Source organism: Brienomyrus brachyistius, chromosome 4, assembly GCF_023856365.1.
Source record: "Brienomyrus brachyistius isolate T26 chromosome 4, BBRACH_0.4, whole genome shotgun sequence".
Taxonomy (NCBI): Eukaryota; Metazoa; Chordata; class Actinopteri; order Osteoglossiformes; family Mormyridae; genus Brienomyrus; species Brienomyrus brachyistius.
Genome location: NC_064536.1, coordinates 34,339,384 through 34,364,091, shown reverse-complemented (window position 1 = coordinate 34,364,091; position 24,708 = coordinate 34,339,384). Strand labels below are relative to the sequence as shown.

The window sequence follows — 24,708 nt, the reverse complement described above, 5'->3', positions numbered from 1 at the left end:
GGTGCCAACCCATTGCAGGACACGCTCACACTCCATTCCCTCACACAAGCACATCTACCGGGAATTTGACAACTCCAATTAGCCTCAGCATGTTTTTGGACTGTGGGGGGAAATCAGAGTCCCTGGAGGAAACCCCACAATGACACGGGGGGAGCATGCAAACTCCACACACACGGAACTCTGGCAGAGACTTGAGTACATGTGCCAGAGGAGTGAGGTGACATTGCAAACCACTGCACCACCATGCCACCCTGATACAATAGATACATTAAAATATGTTAATAAAATCATTTATCTCACCTGTTCACTATCAGTGCCCTGGGATGCGAACACTAATTCATTGTTCTCCATCTAATCATTTTCTCTGTAGAATATCTTTCATAATTTATATTTCAGTTTCAAGAGTGACCTTTTCTTAGTCTTTATTGACTAACAGAAAATTGCTTTTTATTAACTATCCTTTCTCCTGTTTCCCCTGCTCTCCTTTTCTCTGCACATGATGAAGAAGGAGGGGATAATGAAAAACTGAGGTAAGCATTCAGCAGCATTTACAGTAGTGTGGGAGTCCAGCTAGCAGCATTTACCTGATCACAGTAATGGGAAACTGTCATTTTAATTATGAGAGAAAAATATATTGTTTTTTATTTCATTTTCTTAATAATCAACTTGAGATCCCATCCCATCCAGGGTGAGCCCTTGCCTTGTGTCCTGTGTAATAGTACAGATGTGACTGTACCGTGTTTCTATAAAGCATGTAAGACTTTACTGTTCACATCCAACCTCTTATTCAGCTCTTTGGTCCAGCTGGCTCTGTATGTAGGACTGAGCTGATCGGTGCTGCTGTTGATTATCAAGGTGGTTTTAATTCAGTCAGAACAGATTCACTGTTTTGTTCTTCAGGTTTAAATGTGATATGTGTGACTGACAGACACACTGGTGTATTATATGTCTGACAGGTGGGAGCAGGTTCTGGATGCTGTACTGAAAGCTGGGACTGGTGTGTTTTATCTGATTTGCACCATCATCGCCATTCAGCTGCACTGGACCTCCTGTAAAAAGAGGGAACCAATCAGAGAGAAGCAGAGGGTCTCCCTGGATCAGAGGAAGCTGGCAGAGGAGATGACCTTCATAGAGCAGAATGAGTCAGAGGAGCTGTAAAATAAACGGTTATGCTAACTGCAATGAGGCCTCTCTCACTCGGCCCTGCTCAGTCTGTACAGTCATAGCATGAGAGTCAGTTAAACACAGAGGGGTTGATTATTTGCTGGGAACCTGTACAACCACGTATTGGCCACTTATTCACAAGTGCTTTGCTGCCACCTGCTGGTTAATGTTTCATAATAGTTATCTAGTGAAGGTAAGACTGGATTTTATTAAATTGTCTCTGAATTCTGAAAAAATACAGTACTATGCAAACGTCTTGGGCCGTCAAAGAAAATGTTTAATGCTATTTATCTGGGTTGTGTATATTTGCTCAGAACAAAAACACAATTATCATGAAAATATATGCAAATTAAAAGTAACACAATAAGAACTAACAAGAATTTCTTCTTTTCTCCATAAAGTTACTGATGCCTTGTTGGATCGCTAGATGAACCACGCTTTGGTTCCTAAACCTCTCCTCAGCGGCACCTCAGCCATTCCATGTATTTGTTAAATTTCACCACCAGCTCAATTAATTAATTTATTTATTAAACAAATGTTAATGATGCATTGATTAGCCATAGGAGGTGTGTTAATGGTCAAGTCAAAAATATATGGGTCTATTGGATGGTTGGTGAAAAATACTGTGGTGACTTTAGAAGAGATTTTGAAATGACTGGGCTGCCACACTTTGATGGACAAAATATTATAATTCTAGACGAAGATGAAGATCATTTGAACATAATTTTCTTTGATAGCCCAAGACTTTTGCACAGTTTTGTATATGTCTTTTATACTGGTCATTATTTGCTTTAATACATGATTAATAAATTGCTACTTTACAAAACATTTAGTATTTTTCTGAAATTGGTAAATATTAAAAACGAATTTCACAAAGTTAAATGGTTTGGGGTTTTTAGGTCACGCCTCCTCGTCAGAGCCCACCAATCAGGGACTCTTTTAGAGAGTGATGTAATCAGGACCACCCACTTTTCAATCTGCTGTACAAATACACCAGCTTGTGTCTGCTAACAACAGCCTGTACATATCAGATAAGGAGGAAACAGTACCACATACATATTGGCCAACATCAAATGAAAATGTAACACACGAAAACAGGACCGCCCACTTATCACTCTGCGTAAAATCACACCAGCTTGTCTCAGCTGACAGCAGCCTCACATATCAGCTAAGGAGGAAGACGGCATATCAAAAGTAAAAAGAAAGACACCATCAAATGAAAATATCCCTGTGTGATCTATTGGTTTCTGCTTTCACTCCTATTAAATGACAGTAAGTCTAGTTGCTGTCCGTGGTGCTGAAAACCTGGATCAGTAAATTCCGAATGAAACTTCTTTACCTGATTTAACTGTAACTCACGTAACTCACTTATTTTATTGGCAATGATGCTTTGTTGAGTCTAGAAAGGCGCAAAGAGGGTTACAGATAATTTAATTTAAGTAGTTTTACTTAAGAACCAAAAAGATTTGAACAATCAGTTCAACTTTGTACTATAGTGCTTCACAAAAGTAAAATCCATCGAGTTAAATCTCTTTACCCCCAAGTCAAGAAGGAATCAAATGCAGAAGCACGTTGTGGGAGATACAAGGTGCAGACACATTAAAAGCACTTTTTTGTGTGAACATTATGAAACAGATTGATACACATTAAGCAGTTTGTAACTTTACATCCAGACGTACATCAGTCAGAAAAAGCAGGCGGTGACCAGCCCAACCAGCAGCTTCATCTCTGATTGTACAGAATCCCTTGTCAGGGTAACTTCTGAAGTCATGACTAAACTAATTTCCACTTAAGTAGCTGAATTTTGTGTATCCACTAGAGGGCAGCCACACATAGATTCCCTTATGAATGGTTCTGATGCTTCAGGAAAGCACTGTAGAGAGACCCAGGTATGCCAGTGAGGAACAGATAAAGAGCAGACGGATCCACCAACTAGCTGTAATATGTAGTATTTCAATTGAATTAAAACAAATAAATATAACAGTGTCAGAGTGTCAGATCCATGTGAATTTTTATCATTGATGAACTTTGAAAGCCTGAATATAACTGAGGAGGCCCACGGACCCCATTATGTGTGAAACACTATTGTGGTGCTGAGAGAAACACAAACAGCTCTCAGTCTGATATGACTGCTGCTAAGACCCACATGAAGTGAATCACCTGACTTTGCCCCCCCAGGACACCCTCACCCCTGTCATACAGACACCTTCCTAACGGACCTCTTGATTTGTACTGATCCACAGGTATTAAAAGGACCTACTGCAGTGACATTTTAAAACTGTATAAAACATAATAAAGACTGAAACAAAGGCCTGAGGTCAGACCCTCTGCATGTAGCACACAGTGTTTCTGCAGAGTCTCACACTCACATCCTGTATAACGACATTTCTGCTTTTCAGAATAAGTCTGATTTCACTGCTCTTTGCTCATTTGCAATATGAGGAAGTAACAGTTTAGAAAATAACTAGACTTATTTGATTAATTTGTTTGTAGCTCTGTGAGCATGAATGATTCACTGTGAAGACCAGCTATCAATAATTTTGCTATAAAATCATGTTTCTAAAATGATAAGATTGCAGATGTAATTAAAATATTTATTCCTGGTAAGAGCAGGACAACAGCAGCATCAAACTGTTTTCCTTTTTACAGGCAAGAAATAGACAGAAAATGCATCAGTGGACAAACAGTTTATGAAAATCAAAGATAGATGGATGATTTTTAAACATTTAAAACCCACAAAAAAGGAGGCAGTGAGGTTAAGGAGAGTCAGGAAGTGAGTGTCAGTCTCCACAGATCTGAGGGCAGTGAGACACACATAAGGCTCCTCTGATGCTCCTCTTCATCCTCTTCTTCACTGATGGGCCTCCAGGTGAGGATCACTCACTCTGGGACTCCACCATTCAACGTAGTTAAGATGAAGATAAATTTTGCACAATATACTTACTACATCTGTTTGTTCATATTCATATTGTTCCATGAAGTTTTATCACTTCCCGATAATGGTCTGTGGTGGTAGCATGTTGACTGACTGATTTTAGAATTGACTGCAGTCTTCTTTGTGTCCACTACGTGGCAGCAGTATACAGGAAATATCTTATTCTGTCACAGCTGCTGGTGTGTGTATAAATTCACATACTCTGATAACAAGTAATTCTGCCTCCAACGGTTTGTCAGGGATCTGGGCAGGAATGAATTACATGTCGACTGTACATACAACAGAGATGGGCTCCTGAGAGAATTTTGCCAGAAGTTGAAACACGACTTTAAGAATGACACTGATCCAGAAGTGGATAGTTTAGGTCCAGAGAGTAAAAATCCAGTTTTAGATGTTGTTTCAAACAACTAGTTGTGTAAAGTGCCACAGACACAGAGTACTCAGCTGTTTGGTTGAAACTAAATCTTGGTCTGGATTTTTACTTTCTCGACCGGAACTATCCACTGCTGCACTGACCCCCACCTTCTTGGGGGAGGGAGTCAGTCCAGACCAGGTCCCGCCCCCCAGCTAATAGGCTCCCTGGAAGCTGAAGGGTGTTCCAGCTAGACAGTGCTAAGTGATCTGAGTAATGGGGGGAGCACGGTCACAACAGAGGGGGAAGTACCCCCCCCTCCCCCCCAGGAAGTAGAAGCGGAGGGTGAGGACAGCTCACTTAATTATCAATCACTGTTTCTCAGTGGTGCTATACTTTGTCTCTCTCGCTGACAGTTTCTTGCTGATGTAGAGCCCTGGGCACTGCTCTTCCTCCTGCTCTTCCTCCCCCCCTGCCCCCAGACACCCTCCCTCCCCCAGTGGCACACACCCCATGGCAGTGCTGCTGGCCTCCTCAGCACATGCAGGGCTGCCCTTATAGAGCCACACATGCCACAGCCAGTCACTGCTGTAAAGGACGACGTTGGTCAGGTGGGCTATGGTCTGTCAGTAGGTGACACAGAAGACAGCAGAACTCGTATCAGCCAATCAGAGAGGAGAAAGTGGGTTTTTCATTGGACTCCTCAATCACAGATAGAGACAGATAAACAATGCAGTTTTGGAGAATCAGGAAGTGAGTGTCAGTCTCCACAGATCTGAGGTCAGTGAGACACACATAAGGCTCCTCTAATGCTCCTCTTCATCCGCTGATGGGCCTCCAGGTGAGAATCACTTACTTCAGGATGGTTATTTCTTCACTTCGTGTTTATAATGACTAACAGCAGATATCCCAGGAAAATGTATAAATTAACTATAACTTGACAGCATGTAGTTCAACCCTTAACTGTGTATGAGCCCTCCAATGGACGGACATCATATGGATTAATGTCGGGCAGGAGGTTATATTCAAAGTACAGGCAGTCGTCAGGTTACAAACCAGATCGGTTCCCAAAGTCAGTCTTTAAGGTGAATTTGTAGGAAAGTCAGAAAAGTAAATGCAGTACATGATAATAATTATCATTATTATTACTGCTATACAGTAAAAAACAAAAATACAGTACTGTACTTCCAGCCAGCAAGCCGCTGAAGCCGTGCAATGATTTCAGGAGCGTCACTAATGTCGTGTCTGTTTGTTATTACAAACCATTGCATTTAGCCCAAATTTTTTATATAAAAGGCTTCATGGCAGTCCGATCGTAAGTATGAGCTGTCCGTAAGTCGGCCTCCTTAACTCGGGGACTGCCTGTAAAGACATCTTGGCTGACTGACTGATTTTAGAATTGATTGCAATCTTTTATTTGTCCACTATGTGGTAGCAGTACACAGAAATGTTCTAATTCTATCATTACAGCTGCATGATGGACTGACAAAGTCTGCAGATATACTGACATATTGCAGTACCACCATATCTGTACCCATAATCAAAACAGTGACAGTGAGAAAATCATTTGTATTTTTATACACTGACACACATTTTTACAATGTGGTCTTATGGACAACATTGACTGCCATATATTACTAATAAGGGGCAGCATGGTGGTGCAGTGGTTAGCATTGTTGCCTCATGCCTCTGGGACCCGGGTTCGAGTCTCCACCTGGGTCACGTGTGTGGAGTTTGCATGTTCTCACCATGTCCTCGTGGAGCTTCCTCTGGGTACTCCGGTTTCCCCCACGGTCCAAAAACATGCTAAGGCTAATTGGCGTTGCTAAATTGCCCATATGTGTGTGTGCACGAGTGAATGGTGTGCGAGTGAATGGTGTGTGAGTGTGCCCTGCAATAGGCTGGTCCCCCATCCTGGGTTGTTCCCTGCCTTGTGCCCATGGCTTCCAGGATAGGCTCCCAGTAGGATAAGCGGTTTGGAAAATGGATGGATGGATTATTAATACCCCTATGACTGTGTGAACTTTTATATGTAATACAACTTACAAATGTCATGATGTACCAAACAGTACTTAAAGCTGGATGAGAAAAAGCAACAAAGAACCTCAAATAATTTTTCAAATGTTTATTGTTTTACACAAGTAGCAAAGGGGTTCATAATAAAATAAAATATGCTGGCCTATAAAAAAACAAAAATTCACAAGAGACAAAATGAAAAGCAAACAAACAGCAGGACATGACAAACTTTCTGTGGTCAATCATTTCTTTAAGAAATCGGTATGGGCACAGAACCTGCTCAGTATTTGGAGGGGAGCGTCTGTAAAAGCACAAAAAAGGAACACGTTCAGCAACGGTCTCTGCAAGGGGATTCAAACCCACACGCTTTAGCGTTCGGACACCTACAAATTGTACAAATGAGAAACTTTAAACATTACAAGCTAACGTTAGCTGGCTCACTGGAGAAGCTCTGCAATAAGGGGAAACGTGTCTAATTTACGCCGTTTAAGCTACCATTAGCTAACTAGGTAACAGCTACCATAACTCCAAAGTTTAACTGAGATGTCAAGAAAATCAGTTACTAGCATACTTGACATTGCAACATTTAGTCCGAGCCATTACAAAGGTAAACCACTTAATAAAATTTGAAATATACACGCCAATACGGTAAATAATAACCTTAACAACACCATATTCGCTGCAGCCTCCCGGATCCTCGTCTTCCGGGTCGTTTGCAGGGTGCGCGTGACGTCAGAGGCAGAGCGTGCAAATGACAGAGAGTGCGCGTGCTGCAGCTCGTACTGACTAGTAGCGACAAACCTAACAAATATTACGGCAAATGAAATACTTTGGTGTACGGCAGAGGTGCAGAGTTTGCTGGAAATTTTGACGGACTACAGTATCCAGGAACAACTAGATGCAAAACACAAGAAGTCCGAGATATTTGTTAAAATACGGGGCTACCTTCTTATATGTGCAGCACGATTCAATTGTATTCGCTTAGTTGCTTACTGGATAAATCTATGAGGGCTGTGTGTCAATGCACGCAAGACAACCCCAGATAAATCGCAAAATAAGGACAATCATGAACTCCGATATTCTGTGCAGTAGTGCTGTTCTTCAACACAAAAGACAACGCATGAAACAGAAAAGCACAACACAGAAAGTAGCACGGTGATAACGAAAGCGTGTTCAGGCCTGAAACTTTAAGTGCAATGTGTGCGCTGATCTGAGAGGCAGTCATACTAAGCCACAGTGAGTACACCCACAGAGGCGATCCTACTGGGCCTCTTGTTTTCGTATTGATCCACAGAAATTAAAAGGACCTAATGCAGTGGCACTTTAAAAACTGTATAATGCATAATAAGGACTGAAACAAAGGCCTGAGGATAGACCCTCTGTATGCAGCACAGTCTCACCTCAAGTAACTGAAAATATGTCAGCTACTTTATACTCGTGCATAAGAGAAATATGCAGGGCTGCCAATTCTAACGTATGTGACGTGACACACGCTCTCTGACTCGCACTCATGCCAGAGATCTTTCTTTTTATTGTTTTTTTTACTTTTTTTTAATTATGCATGCAAGAGATCTTAAGATAAGTCTATATTATTCCATTATGAACCTAAAATTTGCGGCATCAAAAGTGCTGTGGTAGTTTCAAACCATACTGACTACAACTAATGAAGCTACCCTGTGAGCTAAAATGATACTTTGTAAAGACCAACTATCAGTTATTTTATGTTGCTAAAATAAGATTTCAAATATTCTTAAAATATCTGTTCCTGTAAACAACAGAACAAAGACAACATCAACAATGTTTTCCTTTTAACTGATAAGAAATACACAGAAAATGCATCAGTGGACAAACACACATCGTAAAGATTATAACCTCTGACAGTATGTACTGGCCCTCACTGTTTTCTGCAGTGTCTCTCCCTCTCAGCTCTTCATTTCACACTTTATTTTTGTATCTGCAGAAAATAGCTGTGAGTCACATGAATGACACAGGAAACCAAGCAAACTGACTTAAATTTCTTAAATATTCCCCCTGCACTTGCATGTTCGCCCCATGTCGGTGTGGGGTTTCCTCTGGGTTCTCCTGTTTCACCCCACAGTCCAAAAACATGCTGAGGTGAGTTGGAGTTACCATATTGTCTGTAGGTGTGCATGTGTGTGAATGGTGTGTTTGCCCTGCAATGGGTTGGTGCCCCATCCTGGGTTATTCCCTGCCTTATGGCCATAGCTTCCCAGATAGGCTGTGGACCCTCGTGACCCTGCACAGGACAAGTGGGTATAGAAGATGGATGCATGGATGGATAATATTAATGGATATTAACTGGATACTGTCGTTCATGAAGTCTTCTTTACTCCGGCTGAAATTTTAATTTTATTACTGAAGGAGTCTATGCATTGATAGTTTATGTTCTTGAGTAACAGTAATGTTATGACTTGATGAAGCGCTAGACATTCAGCCTTATGATTTTATCACTTCCTGTGTAAAGTGTCCACTCCCCCTTCACTCTGCCTGCTGTGTGTGAGAATAGAAACGACAGAGACAGTGAAGGTACAGAGGATGAGGAAGTGAGTGTCAGTCTCCACAGATCTGGGCTCAGTGACACACACACGTATGGATCCTCTGATGCTCCTGTTTCTTCTCATTGCTGGGCTCACAGGTGAGTGTCACTCATTACAGTGGAACTGAGTAGAGATCTCTCTCCTGCTCCTCCCCACACTCTCAGCTGCAGTTTGGAGATCATGATGGAGATCTGCTGCTAGTTACAATAATGTGGTCCTGGATATTTTGAGTACTTTTTGATATTTAACAAATGACACATTCTTGCATACAGTGGAAGCCACTTATTGTGATCACGGTAATATCGATCAAATGCTTGGCACAGAGCCATTCCTGTACAAATACTGTTTAGATAATTCAGTTATAGTAATCAAGCAGTCTGCTAACACTGATCATTTTGGGTCTTTTTCGACATGACGACCTATAGAAAAAATGAAAACGGAGGTAGTAATTCTTTTTTTATATATAATGTAATTTCACTTTGATCGTCCTGTAACTTTGCCTTGCGGTAACCTGCCTGCTTCTGGCTAGTTACCTAAGGCTAATGCTGCGTGCACAGAAAACATGAAAATGTGCTGTGAAAATACAAATGTATTGAACTGAATATTTATGTACAGTACTGTACTGTATTATAGCGTATTTGAATTATGCACAGTTCAGTAATTTAATTTGTACAGTACTGTAATTTGAAAAGCGTTTGAAACAGCTGTACTGTGTTTTGACATCGTCAATAAAATTCAGTGAATAGTTACGCTGTGCAGTTTATTACCTTATATTCATGTAAAAATATACAAACCTCAATTAGATAGTAATCTGCCTGAGACATAAAGAAGAAGAATAAAATCTGTTGTAATGATCATCCGCTTATAGTGATCAATTTTGCCCAGACAGACGTGATATAAACAGTTTCCACTGTAATTTCAAAAGAGAAAATTATACCTCATGAATTTCTAATTTTGTTTTTTTTAAAAAGCCGATTTCATTTGCTTTTTAAAGTCTTTTGCAAACTATTTCAGGAACAGTGATATTTAAGGAATGATCAATCTATCGTGAATCAGATTATTGATATTAAGTATAATATCTAAATATACTGTGTGATGATGTCATCTCTCCCTTTTAGTGATCAATCAGTAAAAAGACACTGTTACTGCAGATAAGATGCCCTCGTCTCTTGTACCCTGTGATTTTCTGTGAGGCTGACTGGGGTCATTTCAGCAGTACAGGTGGTTATGTGAGCAGACGGCCGAGATGCCATCTGTCATTTCTGTGTGTACAGTCAGTGGGGTCTAAACACCCAGCTTCATGTGCTACTGGAGCAGGTCTGTGTTTATCAGGGCTCAAGATCAACCTCAGGGATCGAGATTAGACCTGCTTGTCTTTCACTCTACAGTGGGTTTGGAGAGCTAGTTAACCTCTAGCTGGTAGAGACTAGGGGCAGTGTGGGGGCCTCACACCCCCAAGCTTGTGGTTTCGATATCTGGCCTAGCTCTCTGTGGGCAGTTTGCATGTTCTTCCTGTATCTATGCTGGTTTCCTCTCAGTTCTCCGGTTTCCTCCCACAGTCCAAAGACACGTGGTTCAGGTGAATTGGTGCCTCTAAAAGTGCCCATAGTGACTGTGTGTGAGTGTTTGCCCTGTGACAGACTGGCATCCTGTCCTGGGTGTTCCCCTGCCTTGTGCCCTGTGCTGCCTCAGATCAGCTCCACGCTCCCTGTACTGTACTGACCCTATACTGGATAAGCATGTGGAAGATTGATGGCAGAACTAAAATACATTTAAATACTTTCTGTATCTCATTCTTACGTCAAATACCACAGAATTAAGTTTACAAATGAAGCCTTAGTGTCACAGGGGTGTGGTCATCCCACAGTGACAAGCCCATTCATTCACCTCATCTAGGCCTTTTACTAGGGATTTAAGGTCCTGGTTTTCCTCTCAGACCCTAGAACACACTCCCAGACTCAGATTCCCGATCCCACATCCTGCTGTAGCCCTTCCCAAGATCCGACACCTGTTTTGTTTTCCTGTGTCCCTCCCTTGTCCTTGTGACAAAATGACAGTCTTTGTCTTTTAAACATCCCCGTGGTTCTAAAAAACGAATGTGACCCTAATCCAAGCATTATACAAACATTATACAGTTACTTAGAGATACTGTGATGTGGAAAATGTGAATTCAGTTGGTTGTTCTCCCTGCAGGTGCTGACAGTGTGTCCACAGTTGGATGGGTGACTGTACAGAGAGGAGGATCTGTCACCATCCCATGTTTCTGTGATGACAGGTATAAAACTCATGTGAAATACTGGTGCAGAGGGTTTAATGTAAGTTTATGTACACCCATAGTACACACTGACTCTCCACAGGAGGGTAAAGTGTCAGTCAGAGATGATCCTGACCAGCGAGTCTTCACTGTGACCATCAACAATCTGACAGCTGAGGACTTGGTACTGGTGTGCTGTGAAGATCAGTGGAGCCTCTCTGATCAGGTTAACCTGTCAGTCATTGATGGTAAGATGTCTGTACTGCAGACTGTAGCCAATGAAATGCACAGTATGTAACATGTCATTTAGCCAGAAAGGAAGGACATTAACAGAAATATTAAAGGAAAAGATGCTTTAATATTATAAAAATCTGCATTTTATTTTCATTCAATGTGATAAACGAGACTTGGAAGAAGTAACAAGTGACAGTTTAAATGGACGACTACATGGGGTTAAATATGATAAGTAATATGTTAAGAAATGTCAGTTTATTTGACAAACATTTACATATGCATGTTGTAATGGGCTGATATTCATAAACATTTCATTGCTATGCAAATCTTTGAGTGTTTTATCTGTGTGTTCAGGTCCTCCAGGGCTGTCAGTGGAGAAACAGGAGGTGACGGGTGTGGATGGAGACAGTGTCAGTGTTCAGTGTTACTATGGAAACAACAGAAGACATAGGATGTGGTGTAAGATTGGGGGCTGCTGTGCATCAGAGAGATCAGTGAGTTTGGATGGGAGGCCTGTCCTGATCAGGGATGACACAGTAAATAAAGTCTTCAGTGTGACAATGAGTGGGCTGGAGAGGAAGGACACTGGCTGGTATTGGTGTGCTGCTGGAATCCTGCAGATCCCAGTTCATATTACTGTTAAACGTAAGTAATTCATTTAAATCTGCATGTGAATTATTTATGCTTGAATATAAATAGATAAAAACTAATTAACCCTACAGTTTCCTTCACGAAGGGGGTCTGTGCTTCTTTGTGGGGATAGTCCCCTATTTTCAGATATTGTGAAATAAGGTAATTTATTGGGATTATAGTTTCTATGCTAGTGGCACGGTGGTCCAGTAGGCGGCGCTGTTACTTAACACCTCCATGTTTAGGGGTTTGAATCTGGCTTCTGCTCTGTGTGTGTGGAGTTTGCATGTTCTCCATGTGCTGTGTGGGTTTCCTCCCGCAGTCCAAAGACATGAAGTCAGGCTAAATGGCGTCTCTAATAGAGAGTGTGTGTCTATGTACCCTATGACTGACTGGCATCCTGTCCAGGATGTACTCCATCCCTGTGCCCTGTCCTACCTGGGATAGGCTCCAGGCCCCACATCCCTGACCAGGAGAAAGGGGTGGAAGATAGATGGGTGGATGGCTGTAGTTTTATGTGTCTATGAATGTATTGGAATATTGACTTACACATCAGCCTTAATTCTTAGAGAGACATCCTGTAATTCAGCTCTGATAACCTCATCAGATACTAATACTGTCATGACCTGCTTGTCGGCTCCTCACGTGTGCCACGCCCCCTGCTTACCCACGTGTTCTTTCCCGATCGTACCCAGCTGTGTCTGATTATTTTCAATCAGTCCTGTGTATTTCAGTCCGTGTCTTACCTGAGTCCTTTGTCTGTCATTGTTGTTAGCTGTAGTATTGGTGATGGTTTCCTGTCTGTCTCTAGTCGCTAGTCCTAGTTTCCCCCAATAAACCCCCGTTTTGCCCCGATACCTGCCTGTTTGCCTGCTTCGTACTAGCTAACCCGCACGATCACCTGCCTGCACCACCCCGATCGTGACAGAATGACAGACCGTAAGAAAAGGAGGAAGCAGAGGAGAAGGAAGCACCTGGAGGAGCCGATCAGTCTGGGCGCCTGCTCCCTCGCCAACCCCTGGCCTCTCACGGAGGGCGAGAGAGAGGAGCTCGTCCTGGGCTCTGACCCAGAACCGCTCTATCTGGGAGCCTACTCCCTAGCGAGGCTCTGGGCTCCCAGCGACGACGACGAGGATGAGCCCTTCACGTTCCCTGTGCTGGAGCCTATCCCCCCAGAGCAGCTACCGCCCCTGGACCGGTACAGTTACCGGCCCGAACGACTGGCAAATTGGGGAGGTTTTAGGGCTGTAAGGGACTCGATCCCCCGAGTGCCCCGGGTCCCGAAGAGGATCGCACCCGTCTCCCCCTCCCAGGACTTGCCAGTTCTGCCTGCGCTGTCAGCGCAGCTCCCGCCTCTGCAACCTGCGTAGCCGGAGCAGCCATCACCGCTGTCCGCTACGTCTGCGCAGCTTCCTCCACCTGCGGCTTGCGAGTCCGAGCAGCCGCCGCTGCCTGCGGACCCCGCTCCCGTGCAGCCGCCGCTGCCTGCGGAGACCACGCCCACGCCCGAGGCGCCCTCTCTGCCGCTCCTACAGCCTGCAGCTCCCGGGCAGGCACCCCCCCTGCAGCAACCTGCAGCTTCCGGGCAGGCGCCCCCCCTGCAGCAACCTGCAGCTTCCGGGCAGGCGCCCCTTCCACTGCCTGCCCTAGTGACTTTGCCCCCATTCCCCTCATTCTCTGCCTCTGTCCCTCCTTCCTTTTGTTCCTCCTGTTCCCGCTATGTCCCCTTTCCTGCTTTGTCTTTCTGCCTTCCCTGTCCTTTGTCAGCTCCTGTCTCACGTCCTGTCTCTTGCCCTGTTTTGTGCATCGGTCCTGTTTCCCGTCTCTCGTTGATGGTTCTGTTTCTTTTGCTCCAGGTCCCGGTTCCCGTGTCCCGTCTGTCGCCTCCTCCCTGGCACGCCCGGTGAAGCGCGCCTTTGGAGGGGGGGTTCTGTCATGACCTGCTCGTCGGCTCCTCATGTGTGCCACGCCCCCTGCTTACCCACGTGTTCTTTCCCGATCGTACCCAGCTGCCTGCCTGCACCACCCCGATCGTGACAGATACTTTACCCAACACCCGAGGCCTGCAGCGGGGCGTCCGGGCCTATGCCAGAGCCCCAGAGCTGTGGTGCTAGAGATCGACTTTTATTTAAATTAGAAATATATTATTTTATACTATTCACAAACAAGACAGATTAATAAATAGAGGTAATGTGCTTTCTGCCAGGATGGGACTGCTGGCTGTCTGCTTCTTACATCCAGGACCAGCGGTTAAACGAGATGTTACAGTCACTCTGCAGTCACCCTGCAACAATTTGTCAACCGGCGGCCATTTGTTTCATTGTTTGCTTCCTTCTCATGGGCTTATCGCTCACGACTCCAAAAGCTCTTGTGCTGACGCCCCGTTACCCACTGTCGCGGACATTAGCTGACCGACATGCCTAGACATGCAATACGCATAAATCCCCACCCCAAAACAGGATGGCTGTGTTTTACCGATATAAAATAGTACATTTTGTTTAAAGCTACAATAAATATATTATAATATTTTCATAAAATAATTAATCTCACCTGTTCACTATCAGTGCCCTGGGATATTAACACTTTGGTCATGACACTAATTCATTGTTCTCCATCTAATCATTTTCTCTGTAGAATATCTTTCATAATTTATATTTATGTTTCAAGAGTGACCTTTTCTTAGTCTTTATTAACAGAAAATTGCTTTTTATTAACAATCCTTTCTCCTGTTTCCACTGCTCTCCTTTTCTCTGCACATGATGAAGAAGGAGGGGATAATGAAAAACGGAGGTAAGCATTCAGCAGCATTTACAGTAGTGTGGGGGTCCTGCTAGCAGCATTTACCTGATCACACAGTGATGGGAAACTGTCATTTTAATTTTAAGAAAAAAAGATATTGTTTTTTATTTCATTTTCTTAATAATAAACTTGAGATCCCATCCCATCCAGGGTGAGCCCTTGCCTTGTGCCCTGTGCTGCTGGGGAACGACTGCAGGCCTGTTTTTACAAAATAGTGTAACATGTTGTGTGATAATCTCTAGCTATTTTCATGCTCTTTGTTAATGTCTCCTGTTCCTCACATGTGTCCTGTGTAATAGTACAGATGTGGCTGTACCGTGTTTCTATAAAGCATGTAAGACTTTACTGTTCACATCCACCCTCTTATTCAGCTCTTTGGTCCAGCTGGCTCTGTATGTAGGACTGAGCTTATTGGTGCTGCTGTTGGTCATCATCATCACATGGAAAGTGCGGGACAAACACAGTGAGTGGCAACTTCATGCTTTTATCCTTTTCCAAAGATTGCTTGACAGGGACACAGACAGCAGCATTCAGACACACAGGTCTATGCAGTGAAATTAAAACATAAAACGTGGTCACAACCCTTTGGAAAAGGAATAACAGTGCAGAGCTAAAATCCACTATAGTACAAACAGGACATCAGAGGACAGCAGCCCTGAAGGAGCCTTTCTAACCCGAACCCTTTCCTCCATGATCCATGATCAGACTTTCCTCTGACCCCCTGAGTCTGTGTCCACCCAGCTGAGCTTATAAAAACCTCCCTGAATTAGTTATTCTAACCAGGGCCGGCTGGGATTCACTGATTGGTTACCAGCAAGCTCAGACTGGTAATCAGTTGTCATAGAAATAAGAAAACTATTGCCCCTATTGAGTAGATAGTTTTACTCATTAATTAGACTTGATAATATTTTCAGATGTATGTACATGCTGATTAAAAGTGAATGTGTTTGTTACAAAGCAAGTCATCTGTGTCGGTTAAGGACAGAGACAATGGTGTCAGCAGAATAATTTTCTATTTTTTTCCTCATTTCTTTCCTTGTAGAGAAAAATGTGGCTGGGGGCCAAAATCTAGGAAGGACAGTAAGTTCATGTTTCATATGGGAAGAAAATCTGTCATGCTCCGATCATGCCGATCCTCTTGTGTGCCAAGCCCCCTCACCTACCTCAAGTTGAATCCTCGTGTTATCAGCTGCTTTTTGTTACATCTAATTAGTCCTGTGTATTTAAGTCCGCCTCAGAGTATGTTTCCCCATTCAGCGTATTTCCGAACCCACAAATGCTACCCAGGGTCATTAACATCTTAATGTTACTGGTGGTCCTTGAGTTCCCGATGGTGTCATCCCCTAATAAATCCCTTGTTTTCCCGATCGTGGCATATATGGTTGCCCGTGTCTTGTATGCACCCTGTACGACCCTCGCATGTCTTTAGCATCATGTAAATTACTCACTTTTATGTACACGCACAAAAAACACGTCACGTCTGGGGAATATTAAGGGGACAGTATACGGGATGAGGAGAGCAATTTTTTTGGAAAAAATAAATGAACAGCTTCGGTCTTCCTTAAAACGCGACATTTTGGCGACGAGAATAGAGCTTGCACTTCCACCACCTTCACCTTCTCTTGCACTTCCCGGCGAAGCTCCTGTCCCTTGGACTCGCTGGCTGGAATCATTCCAGACATACTCGGATGTCCTGGGACAGCATGAAGTCAGCGACGCTCGGAAGAAAGCCATACTTATTCACTGCTTAGGCACGGAAGGACGGCAGATCTTTCGGACGCTCGGACCTGCGGAGATGTATGAAGACGCTGTTTCGCTCCTGGGTTCTCACTTCGCAGCTCCAAAAAGTGTCATCCTGTGGCAGATTCTTTTTCGCCGAAGGCGACAGCAGCCGGGTGAGTCCGTACATCAGTACGTGGCTAATCTGCGTGGTTTAGCCAGTCTTTGTAAATTTGGTGGCATGCAGGATGAATTCATTCGTGGTCAGCTGGCTGAACACTCTAACCACCCTAAAATTAGAGAGCGACTGTTGACGGCAGCACATGACCTCGCTATCGCTATACAAGTCGCGTTTCAAATTGAAACAGCAGCGGAGTTTACGTCTAAATTACCTTACCCCGCTGTCACCTCGCTCCCTGCACAATATGTATCTGCATCACAGCCACCTTCGTCAGGACTATCTGAAGTTGGTTCAGAAGTGCATTATACACCGCGAAAGCAACAACGACAACGCTGTGGGAATTGTGGCTCATTCTCCAATGTGTCGACCCGCCCGTCCGATCCTCCTGGATGCCGTGGAATCCCCGTGTTTACCAGCTGTTTCGAAGTGTCTTCATTAGTTTTGTGTATTTATGTCCAGGTCAGAGAATGTTTCCCTAGTTCTGTCATTGTATTGTTATGGTGATTTTTGTTCCGTATGCCTATCCGGCTCCCTATTAAATCCCTTTTTGTCCTTCGCCTGTTTTCCCAGTCCGAGCTTGCCGTATCATGACGCCGTGTTACTGGGGCCCGGAGCTGTCCTGCCCATGGGCAACGGTGCCAGCGCTGTGGCAAAGTTAACCATTTTGCCAAAGTATGCCGGTCGACCCCTGCAAATTCTACAGCGCTGTCACTCTCCACTGCACCTCCATCTGCTTCTACAACTATTCACACTGCCAGCTGTACTGGAGAGCTGGACAAAGTCTGCCTTCCCCTCTTATTGGGTACTGGGGCCACATTCACTTAATCTAGATACTGTACGGTAGTTTTTTTCCCATGTGCCACTTTCTAAGGCCGTTCCTGCTCCATGTGGCTATGGCACTTCCAAAATTCACATGTTAGGCTCCAGCCGGCTATCAGTCCGCTGTGGCTCTAAACTAGTCCCAGACTTTCCCTTTCACGTCTCCCACCATTTTGCCAACATGGGCCTTGACTTTTTTACTGCCCTTGGATTCTTCCTACTGGATACGACTGGATCTGCCGTTTTAACTTGCCATGGCAGCAGCAGTCCCCTGTTGGAGGGCGTAGGCTGTCTCTCCACATTTAATCACCAACCCCTACTTGTCCCATCTATAACTTCAGTACTTCAGCTCCCATGTTGAGTCCCCTGGCTCTTCATGATGGTGTTGCTGCTGAGCTGCACCACCTGTTGGAGGCAGACATTATTGAGCTAGTTGATGCTTCTCAGTGGATCTCAAATCTGGTGATAGCTAAGTAGAAATGCAGGAGTCTGTGTCTCTGTGTCGACCTCCGGGCTGTAAACAAGGCCGTCGTCCCTGACAAGTACCCCCTCCCTTCCATAGTAGAAGTCACTTCCCACTTTCATAGCTCGTTTGTCTTCACAAAACTGGGCCTTCGTCGGAGCTATCTGCAGATCCCTCTCCAGCCTGACAGCCAGAATCTCACGGCTTTTGTGACACATGCTGGAGTGTTTCAGTGCACATGGGTCTCATTTGGGCTTAGCTCTGCCCCCAGCTGCTTCCAGAAGATTATGACTACCATCTTCACTGGCATACCTGGGGTGATTATCTACCTCGATGACATCATGGTTTATGGATTCTGCCTCACGGCTGAGGGCCTCATTCCACTTCAACCTAATATTGAGGCCATTCAGCGTATTTCTGGACCCACGAATGCTAACCAGGTTGTCTCTTTCCTGAGCATGACAGCTTATTACCTGTGTTTTTTGCCTCACTACTCCGCTACCACAGCTCCATTACATCAGCTGCTGCAGAAAGATGCATTTGGATGCCAGCCTGCTTTGAGGCTTTCCAGCTCCGGAAGTCCCATCTCACATCACCTCCTATTCTGGCAAACTTTTCCCTCTCCTGCCCCACCTCTGTCACCTGTGATGCCTCAGCTGTGGCAGTTGGAGCTGTACTGTCACAGCTGCAGGATGGAGTGGACTGGCCCATTGGCTCTGCCTCCCGTGCTCTCACCCCCACCGAACGAAAATATTCCGTGGGCGAACGTGAGGCTCTAGCCTGTGTCTGGGCCTGTGAGCGGTGGCACATGTATCTTTATGGCAGGGCATTTACACTGCGCACTGACCACTAGGCCCTGACAGCCTTGCTTGCAACAGCTAGTACAGGATGCAAACCACAATGACCGGTGGTCTGAGCAACTGCAGCAGTACAATATCATCCTGTTTTACCCCAGGTTGTGATAACGTTGTGGCAGACCTGCTGTCCCGCTACACCCAGTATCCTGCAGCACCTGACTCCATCTCTCAGGAACCAGACCTCAGCCAGATGATGCACACACCACTGAAGGCAGCTGTCTCCTTTGATGAACTCCGGCTGGCCTCAGAACCAGACCCAGTCCTTCCTCAGCTTCGTACATACATTCGCACAGGCTGGCCGACTGAAGTCTCTGCTGAGGTGACCCCTTACCACAGGGTCAGGGATGAGCTTTCATGTTGGAATGAGCACTGCGTAGCTCGTGGAGCTGTCACAGTGGTGCCAAGCAGCCTTCAGGCCCGTGTTCTTAGCATGGCACATGAAGGCCATTTGGGCATTGTACATGTCAAACCACGTTGTAGGGACCTAGTATGGTGGCCCGGCATTGATAGGGACATAGAAAACCTAGTTAGGGATTGTGCAGCTTGCCTTATGAGCAGGAAAATGGGCCAACCTGCACCACCCCCCCTGCAGCCTCCGGTTTGGCCCATCCTGGGGAACATCTCCTACTGGATATCTGTGGGGAACTACATGGAGTTCCACACCAGCAGCGGTTCCTCCTTGTGGTGCATGATCTCCACTCTAAGTGGCCTGAGGTGGTCTCCACTGGCACTGTCACGGCACGGGTACTCACTGACTTTTTAGACGCCCTCTTTGCTCGATGGGAACTTCCTCTGACTATTACGAAGGATAATGGGCCCCAATTTGTGTCTGCTGAGTTCGAAGCCTTTCTGATGGATCCAGGCATCCGTCACATCTGCACAGCTTCATATCACCCCCAGGCCGATGGCGGAGCGGAGCGTCTCAATCAGACCCTTAAGTATGGCATCTGAGCCCACTTAGCTGAAGGTTACCCCTTTTCAGCGGTGCTCCTTCACACACTGCTCCATTACAGAGCCACCAAGCACAGCACAACAGGCTGCTCGCCAGCGTCACTTATGTTGGGCTGCGAACTGCAGCTTCCACTGGATCGACTCAAGGCCAGTGGCCCCTCCCCCTACATGCTGCCACAGGGTGTCCGCCCAGCAGCACAAGATGAAGCTGCGGTTTGATCGGTCTTGGGGGACGAGGAACCCCACTATTGCCGTTTCGGATTGGGTCAGAATCCGCCGCGCTCATCGTGACCACAAGCTGGTCTCATTCTGGTCCCCTCCTATTCAGGTGGCGGGGAAGCTAGGGCCAGCTACCTTTTCTCTTTCTGATGGGTCTCGATGGCACGCTGGCCGCCTCTGCAAGGTGGCAGCTCCGGAATTGGCCAGCACTCATGTTCATGCTGGCTCCCCTTCATCAGAAGGTGATTGGAACTTACCTATGGAACGAGGTGTGCTCACATCTGAACCCATAGTGCAGCACACTCAATGCCCAGCCGCACATCCATTCGAGTCTACATTGGAGTCCCCTCGAAGATCAGCTCGCATCCAGTCTCGCCCAGGTTACCCAAGGGACTTTGACTGAATTCTGATATGCTGACCTTGCACCTGGCTCTCTGTGCAGTTCATTTAATGTGCTGGGTACGCTAAGTACTATTGTGCTTTTCCATGCCAAATTGTGTTAATATATTGTTTATCTGAAACATTTTAGGGCATCCCAAACAACTGGGTGAGTGCAGTTTGCCGAATTATCATGACTGATTTTGTTTTCGGGGGGGGGGTAAAGGTTATGTACTCGCACAAAAAACACGTTACGTTTGGGGAATATTAAGGGGACAGTGCGCAGGAAGAGGAGAGCAGGTTTTTAGGGAAAAAATGACTGAACAGCTTCGATTTACAACCTGTCTCGTGTCTTCCTTAAAACGCGACACCCACCGTTTGCGTACCTGACGGTCCAGCGTCTGACCTTCCTGTGTTTTCATACTGTGTTAGGTCTGGTGCTCGTTGGGTGCTTCTTATTTTCCTGCTAAAGACTGCAGATAAAGAGCATGTTCTACCCTGATAAGCAAGTCTTTTTGTTCTTTGCTGCTCTCTCAATGTCTTGGTCTGCTTGGTGCCACAATATTATATGAAAAATAAACTGAAACCGAACTGCCAACAGCCTGTAACTCGTTCAGTTTCTGTATAAAAAGATGATGTAAAATGAACGAGGTGTGAATGTTTTTAACACTCAGCTGTAACTTTGTTCTAGCTGAACCCAGACCCTGAATATGCAGTAATAGACAGAACTGGCATCAGTGAGGGAGACCCCCCAGGACAGGTAAGGCACAGGAATAAAGTACATACAATGATATCATGAGGCTGCGGGGCTGGTCTGCTCAACTGATCATTCAGGTTATCGGCTTATACTGTATGAGTAATCATGTTACATAATGTGTGTACTTATGTTCTTACGCTGTAAATAGAGTGTTGTAACAGTGTAATATCAGAGTAGTGTCTCCTGTGTGTGTTTTTGATAGTTCCTACCCCCAGTGCTTGAATCTTAAGATTCTATCAGGTCTGGATGCTGTTTCAATATTAGTTTAAATACTAGAACTCGTGGCCATAGGTGGAAATTAGTGGGAGAACATTTTAAAATGAATTTGAGGAAGCACTTCTTTACACAGTGTGTAGTTAGAGTATGGAATAGTCTTGCTGTTAGTGTAGCGCATCAAACAGCTCCAAGTACTGTGTCGGTTCTCCCCTTGTTATTCAGTACCGGGTGTCGGTTCTCCCCTTGTTATTCAGTACCGGGTGCCGGTACTCCTCTTGTTATTCAGTACCGGGTGTCAGTACTCCTCTTGTTATTCATTACCAGGTGCTGATAGTTCCTTTATTATTCATTACCAGTTCAAAAGTGAGTTACTGCATTATGGTAAAAATGGTTTCTAAATGGAAATAAAAAGTCTTTATTTTGGACAATATCTTTAATGGTAAAGTCATTTGCTTGTACATTGGATTATCTCCAAATTCATCAAGAATGACATTTCATTATTGTCAGTTAAAGAATGGACAGGTGGTTCTGTAGAGATACATGGTCATAATGTTCCTCTCTCAGACCTCTATGGAGCCTGGTGCTGATGTCACCTACAGCTCCATTGTCCTGCCAGAGGTAAGATGGTTTCATGTAAATCAGTTTTTGTGATACTGCTCCTATGCCCGTACCAATGAGAGTGACATGTATACCAATAATGTACTGACTGGGCAGGTACATCTATTCCTCAGCTGATCTCTCAGATCCATGTGTATCAGAATTAGCTGTAATGTACAAGAAGTACCATGATACCCCTGATATTTCATAGTGATTCACATGGGAGGTTTTGGAGTTTATGGATTTGTGGTTTCTGTACAAAGGTTGGTCTTGTACCTCCACTGTAAGCAGCTACATACTCTCAGCAGGTGTCCTCAGGATGTTCTTCACACTGTCCTGCTGTGAACCCAGCAAGCGATGTGGTCTACAGCTCAGTCACCCTGAAGCACAGAGAGGTGAGTTTGGAGAATCTGCTCTAACATGAGCTGTTTTACATTTAGTCTGTGCCATGCTGCATGTGGGTCATGTGTTTGCTGGTCATAAATGATGCCACCGGCCATGGAAGAAAATCTCAACTGCACTGTTTAAAGAAAAGCATTACTTTTTATAACGTAACTGCCGTACTTAACGATTATGAGAAACATAAAACACACTTTAGTTCGACCTCCTAATGACAATTCAGTCTATTGGACATCTATAGACAACAGTAGTGGCTGGTTCCTAAATAAAGGAAAAACACCACAACTACATAAAATGACACTTTATAAGAAGGACAAAATCCATACATCTAAGCAACACCCAAGCAATCCATGACCCCCGACGATCCAATGCACAAACCAATACAAGACACATCACAGACCCACGCCACCCACCAAGAAACAATGGTAAAGTATCTGCAGCCCCCCCTGAGCACCCCACACCCACTAAGCCACCAGCCAGGGGACGCCAGCCCACAGCCACCCCATACATCAACCGGCATGCCACCAAATTAGCTGGCACGTCAATTAACGCAAGAAGGAACCGCCAAGCATCACCCCCCAACAGACAACCCAGCAAGCGTGAAGCAGTCATGCAAAGCCAAAGCGACCCCACCGCCAGCCCATGACAACCCATGATAGTCAGCATCCATAGACATCCACCAGTGTACTTTACTGCCACTTCCTCTGCCCCGCTGGTCAGTGGTGCCGAGGAGGGGATATCACACACCTAGCACGTTTTCCCAGTCTCCGGGAATCGAAGAATAACAAAATCATCACTCATCCCCCTTAGTCTGCTGATGATTACACTTTTGTCCTGATATTGCTGACCGTTTCGGTATTTTATAACCATCTATTCGTATATTTTTGCTACATACACTCAGCTCTGCTTTACAGCCACTTCCTAACCCTGATGTCATATGGGAGCTCCAGCCCCTCACACACTCTGCTCTCCAGCCACTTCCTAACCCTGATGTCATATGGGAGCTCCAGCCCCTCACACACTCTGCTCTACAGCCACTTCCTAACCTTGATGTCATATGGGAGCTCCAGCCCCTCACACACTCTGCTCTACAGCCACTTCCTAACCCTGATGTCATATGGGAGCTCCAGCCCCTCACACACTCTGCTCTACAGCCACTTCCTAACCCTGATGTCATATGGGAGCTCCAGCCCCTCACACACTCTGCCGTTTCGCTGATATTAAAGTGCCAGCATCACCGCAACAGAAAGGAAGAATTACTGTGGTACTAATTACACAATCAGATGGTCCCATGGCATCCAAGCTGCCAAAATACACACCCTGCCTACTGTTCACCTAGCTATGAGTTTCCTTTGACACTGTATATGGTCATGATTCCAGCATCATACCTGCGGTTCACTTGGCATCAGATTTTAATCGGATGAAACTAAAGAGGTTTCACAGATTAATGTATCAGTCTGGCTCATTTCCTGTTCCTGTAGAACTAACATTGATTCTCTATATTCCCTGAAATGCTAAGGAAGGTGTTAGTGTCTGAGAAACCAAACTGATGTTAATGCTTGTCTGTTCCTTGTCCAATAGGGGGCAGCAACAGAGGCACTGCTCTACATGTGGGGAGCTGCTGCCCAGGATGAGAGGGACACGCAGATACTCCAGTGATGGGGAGGGATCATCACCATGGAGGAGAATCTTACAGTGATGTGAGCTGTATTTAAATGGCATGCAGCAATGTCATGTTACAGTGTGACAGTAAGAATCAGCCAGTGAGAAACAGACATTCGTGGCTGTTGTGCATTTTTACCGTGATCAAGACGCCATTTGCTGCACTTGTACGTCGCTTTGGAGAAAAACTTTTGCTAAATAAGATAAATGTAAATGTGAGGTTTTATTCTGGCGGTCTGTGAAATGTCACTTTTATATTAATGGAGAAAATATCATTAGCAGTATTAGTTTATTTGTATAATATAAAATGTCTATTATCATAATATACAGTATTTTGAGAAAGTATTGGCCAGTGTCTCTTTCTCTTGTCTGTCCGTCCTTCCTTCCTTCCATCCATCCATCCATCCATTTTCTGCCGCTTATCTGGGGTCGGGTCACAGGGGCAGCAGTCTAAGCAGGGATGCCCAGACCTCCCTCTCACCAGCCACCTCTTCCGGCTCCACCGGGGGATACCAAGGCGTTCCCAGGCCAGCCGAGAGAAACGCCCC

At 45.0% G+C, this 24,708-nt stretch overlaps 1 protein-coding gene and 1 long non-coding RNA gene across 50 annotated transcripts in view; one reads left to right on the top strand and one right to left on the bottom strand.

Moving 5' to 3' along the window:
* LOC125740328 (uncharacterized) overlaps positions 1–24,708 on the top strand; it is an 87,566-nt gene that overhangs the window by 9,840 nt on the left and 53,018 nt on the right. For 26 of the 49 annotated variants that reach the window (XR_007397539.1, XR_007397525.1, XR_007397549.1 and 23 more), the window contains exons 1-2: positions 7,229–8,582; positions 8,995–9,123. Coding sequence is in view for 1 of the 49 variants with exons in the window: in XM_049011297.1 (XP_048867254.1) it covers positions 11,868–12,158; positions 14,873–14,933; positions 15,314–15,405; positions 15,985–16,022; positions 16,694–16,837; positions 21,221–21,289; positions 22,067–22,120; positions 22,408–22,494; positions 24,080–24,157 (914 nt within the window). In the remaining 48 variants the exon portion in view is untranslated. Of the gene's footprint in view, positions 1–7,228; positions 8,583–8,994; positions 9,124–11,218; positions 11,301–11,382; positions 11,528–11,867; positions 12,159–13,999; positions 15,406–15,984; positions 16,023–16,693; positions 16,838–21,220; positions 21,290–22,066; positions 22,121–22,407; positions 22,495–24,079; positions 24,503–24,708 lie in introns of those variants that run through there. The other 23 variants (XR_007397522.1, XR_007397548.1, XR_007397526.1 and 20 more) reach the window with 9 other exon arrangements.
* LOC125740367 (uncharacterized) lies at positions 6,562–7,193 on the bottom strand. The gene is made up of 2 exons (XR_007397591.1): positions 7,128–7,193; positions 6,562–6,768 (listed from the first exon to the last, which is right to left on the bottom strand). It is a non-coding gene; the product is annotated as an uncharacterized LOC125740367 (long non-coding RNA).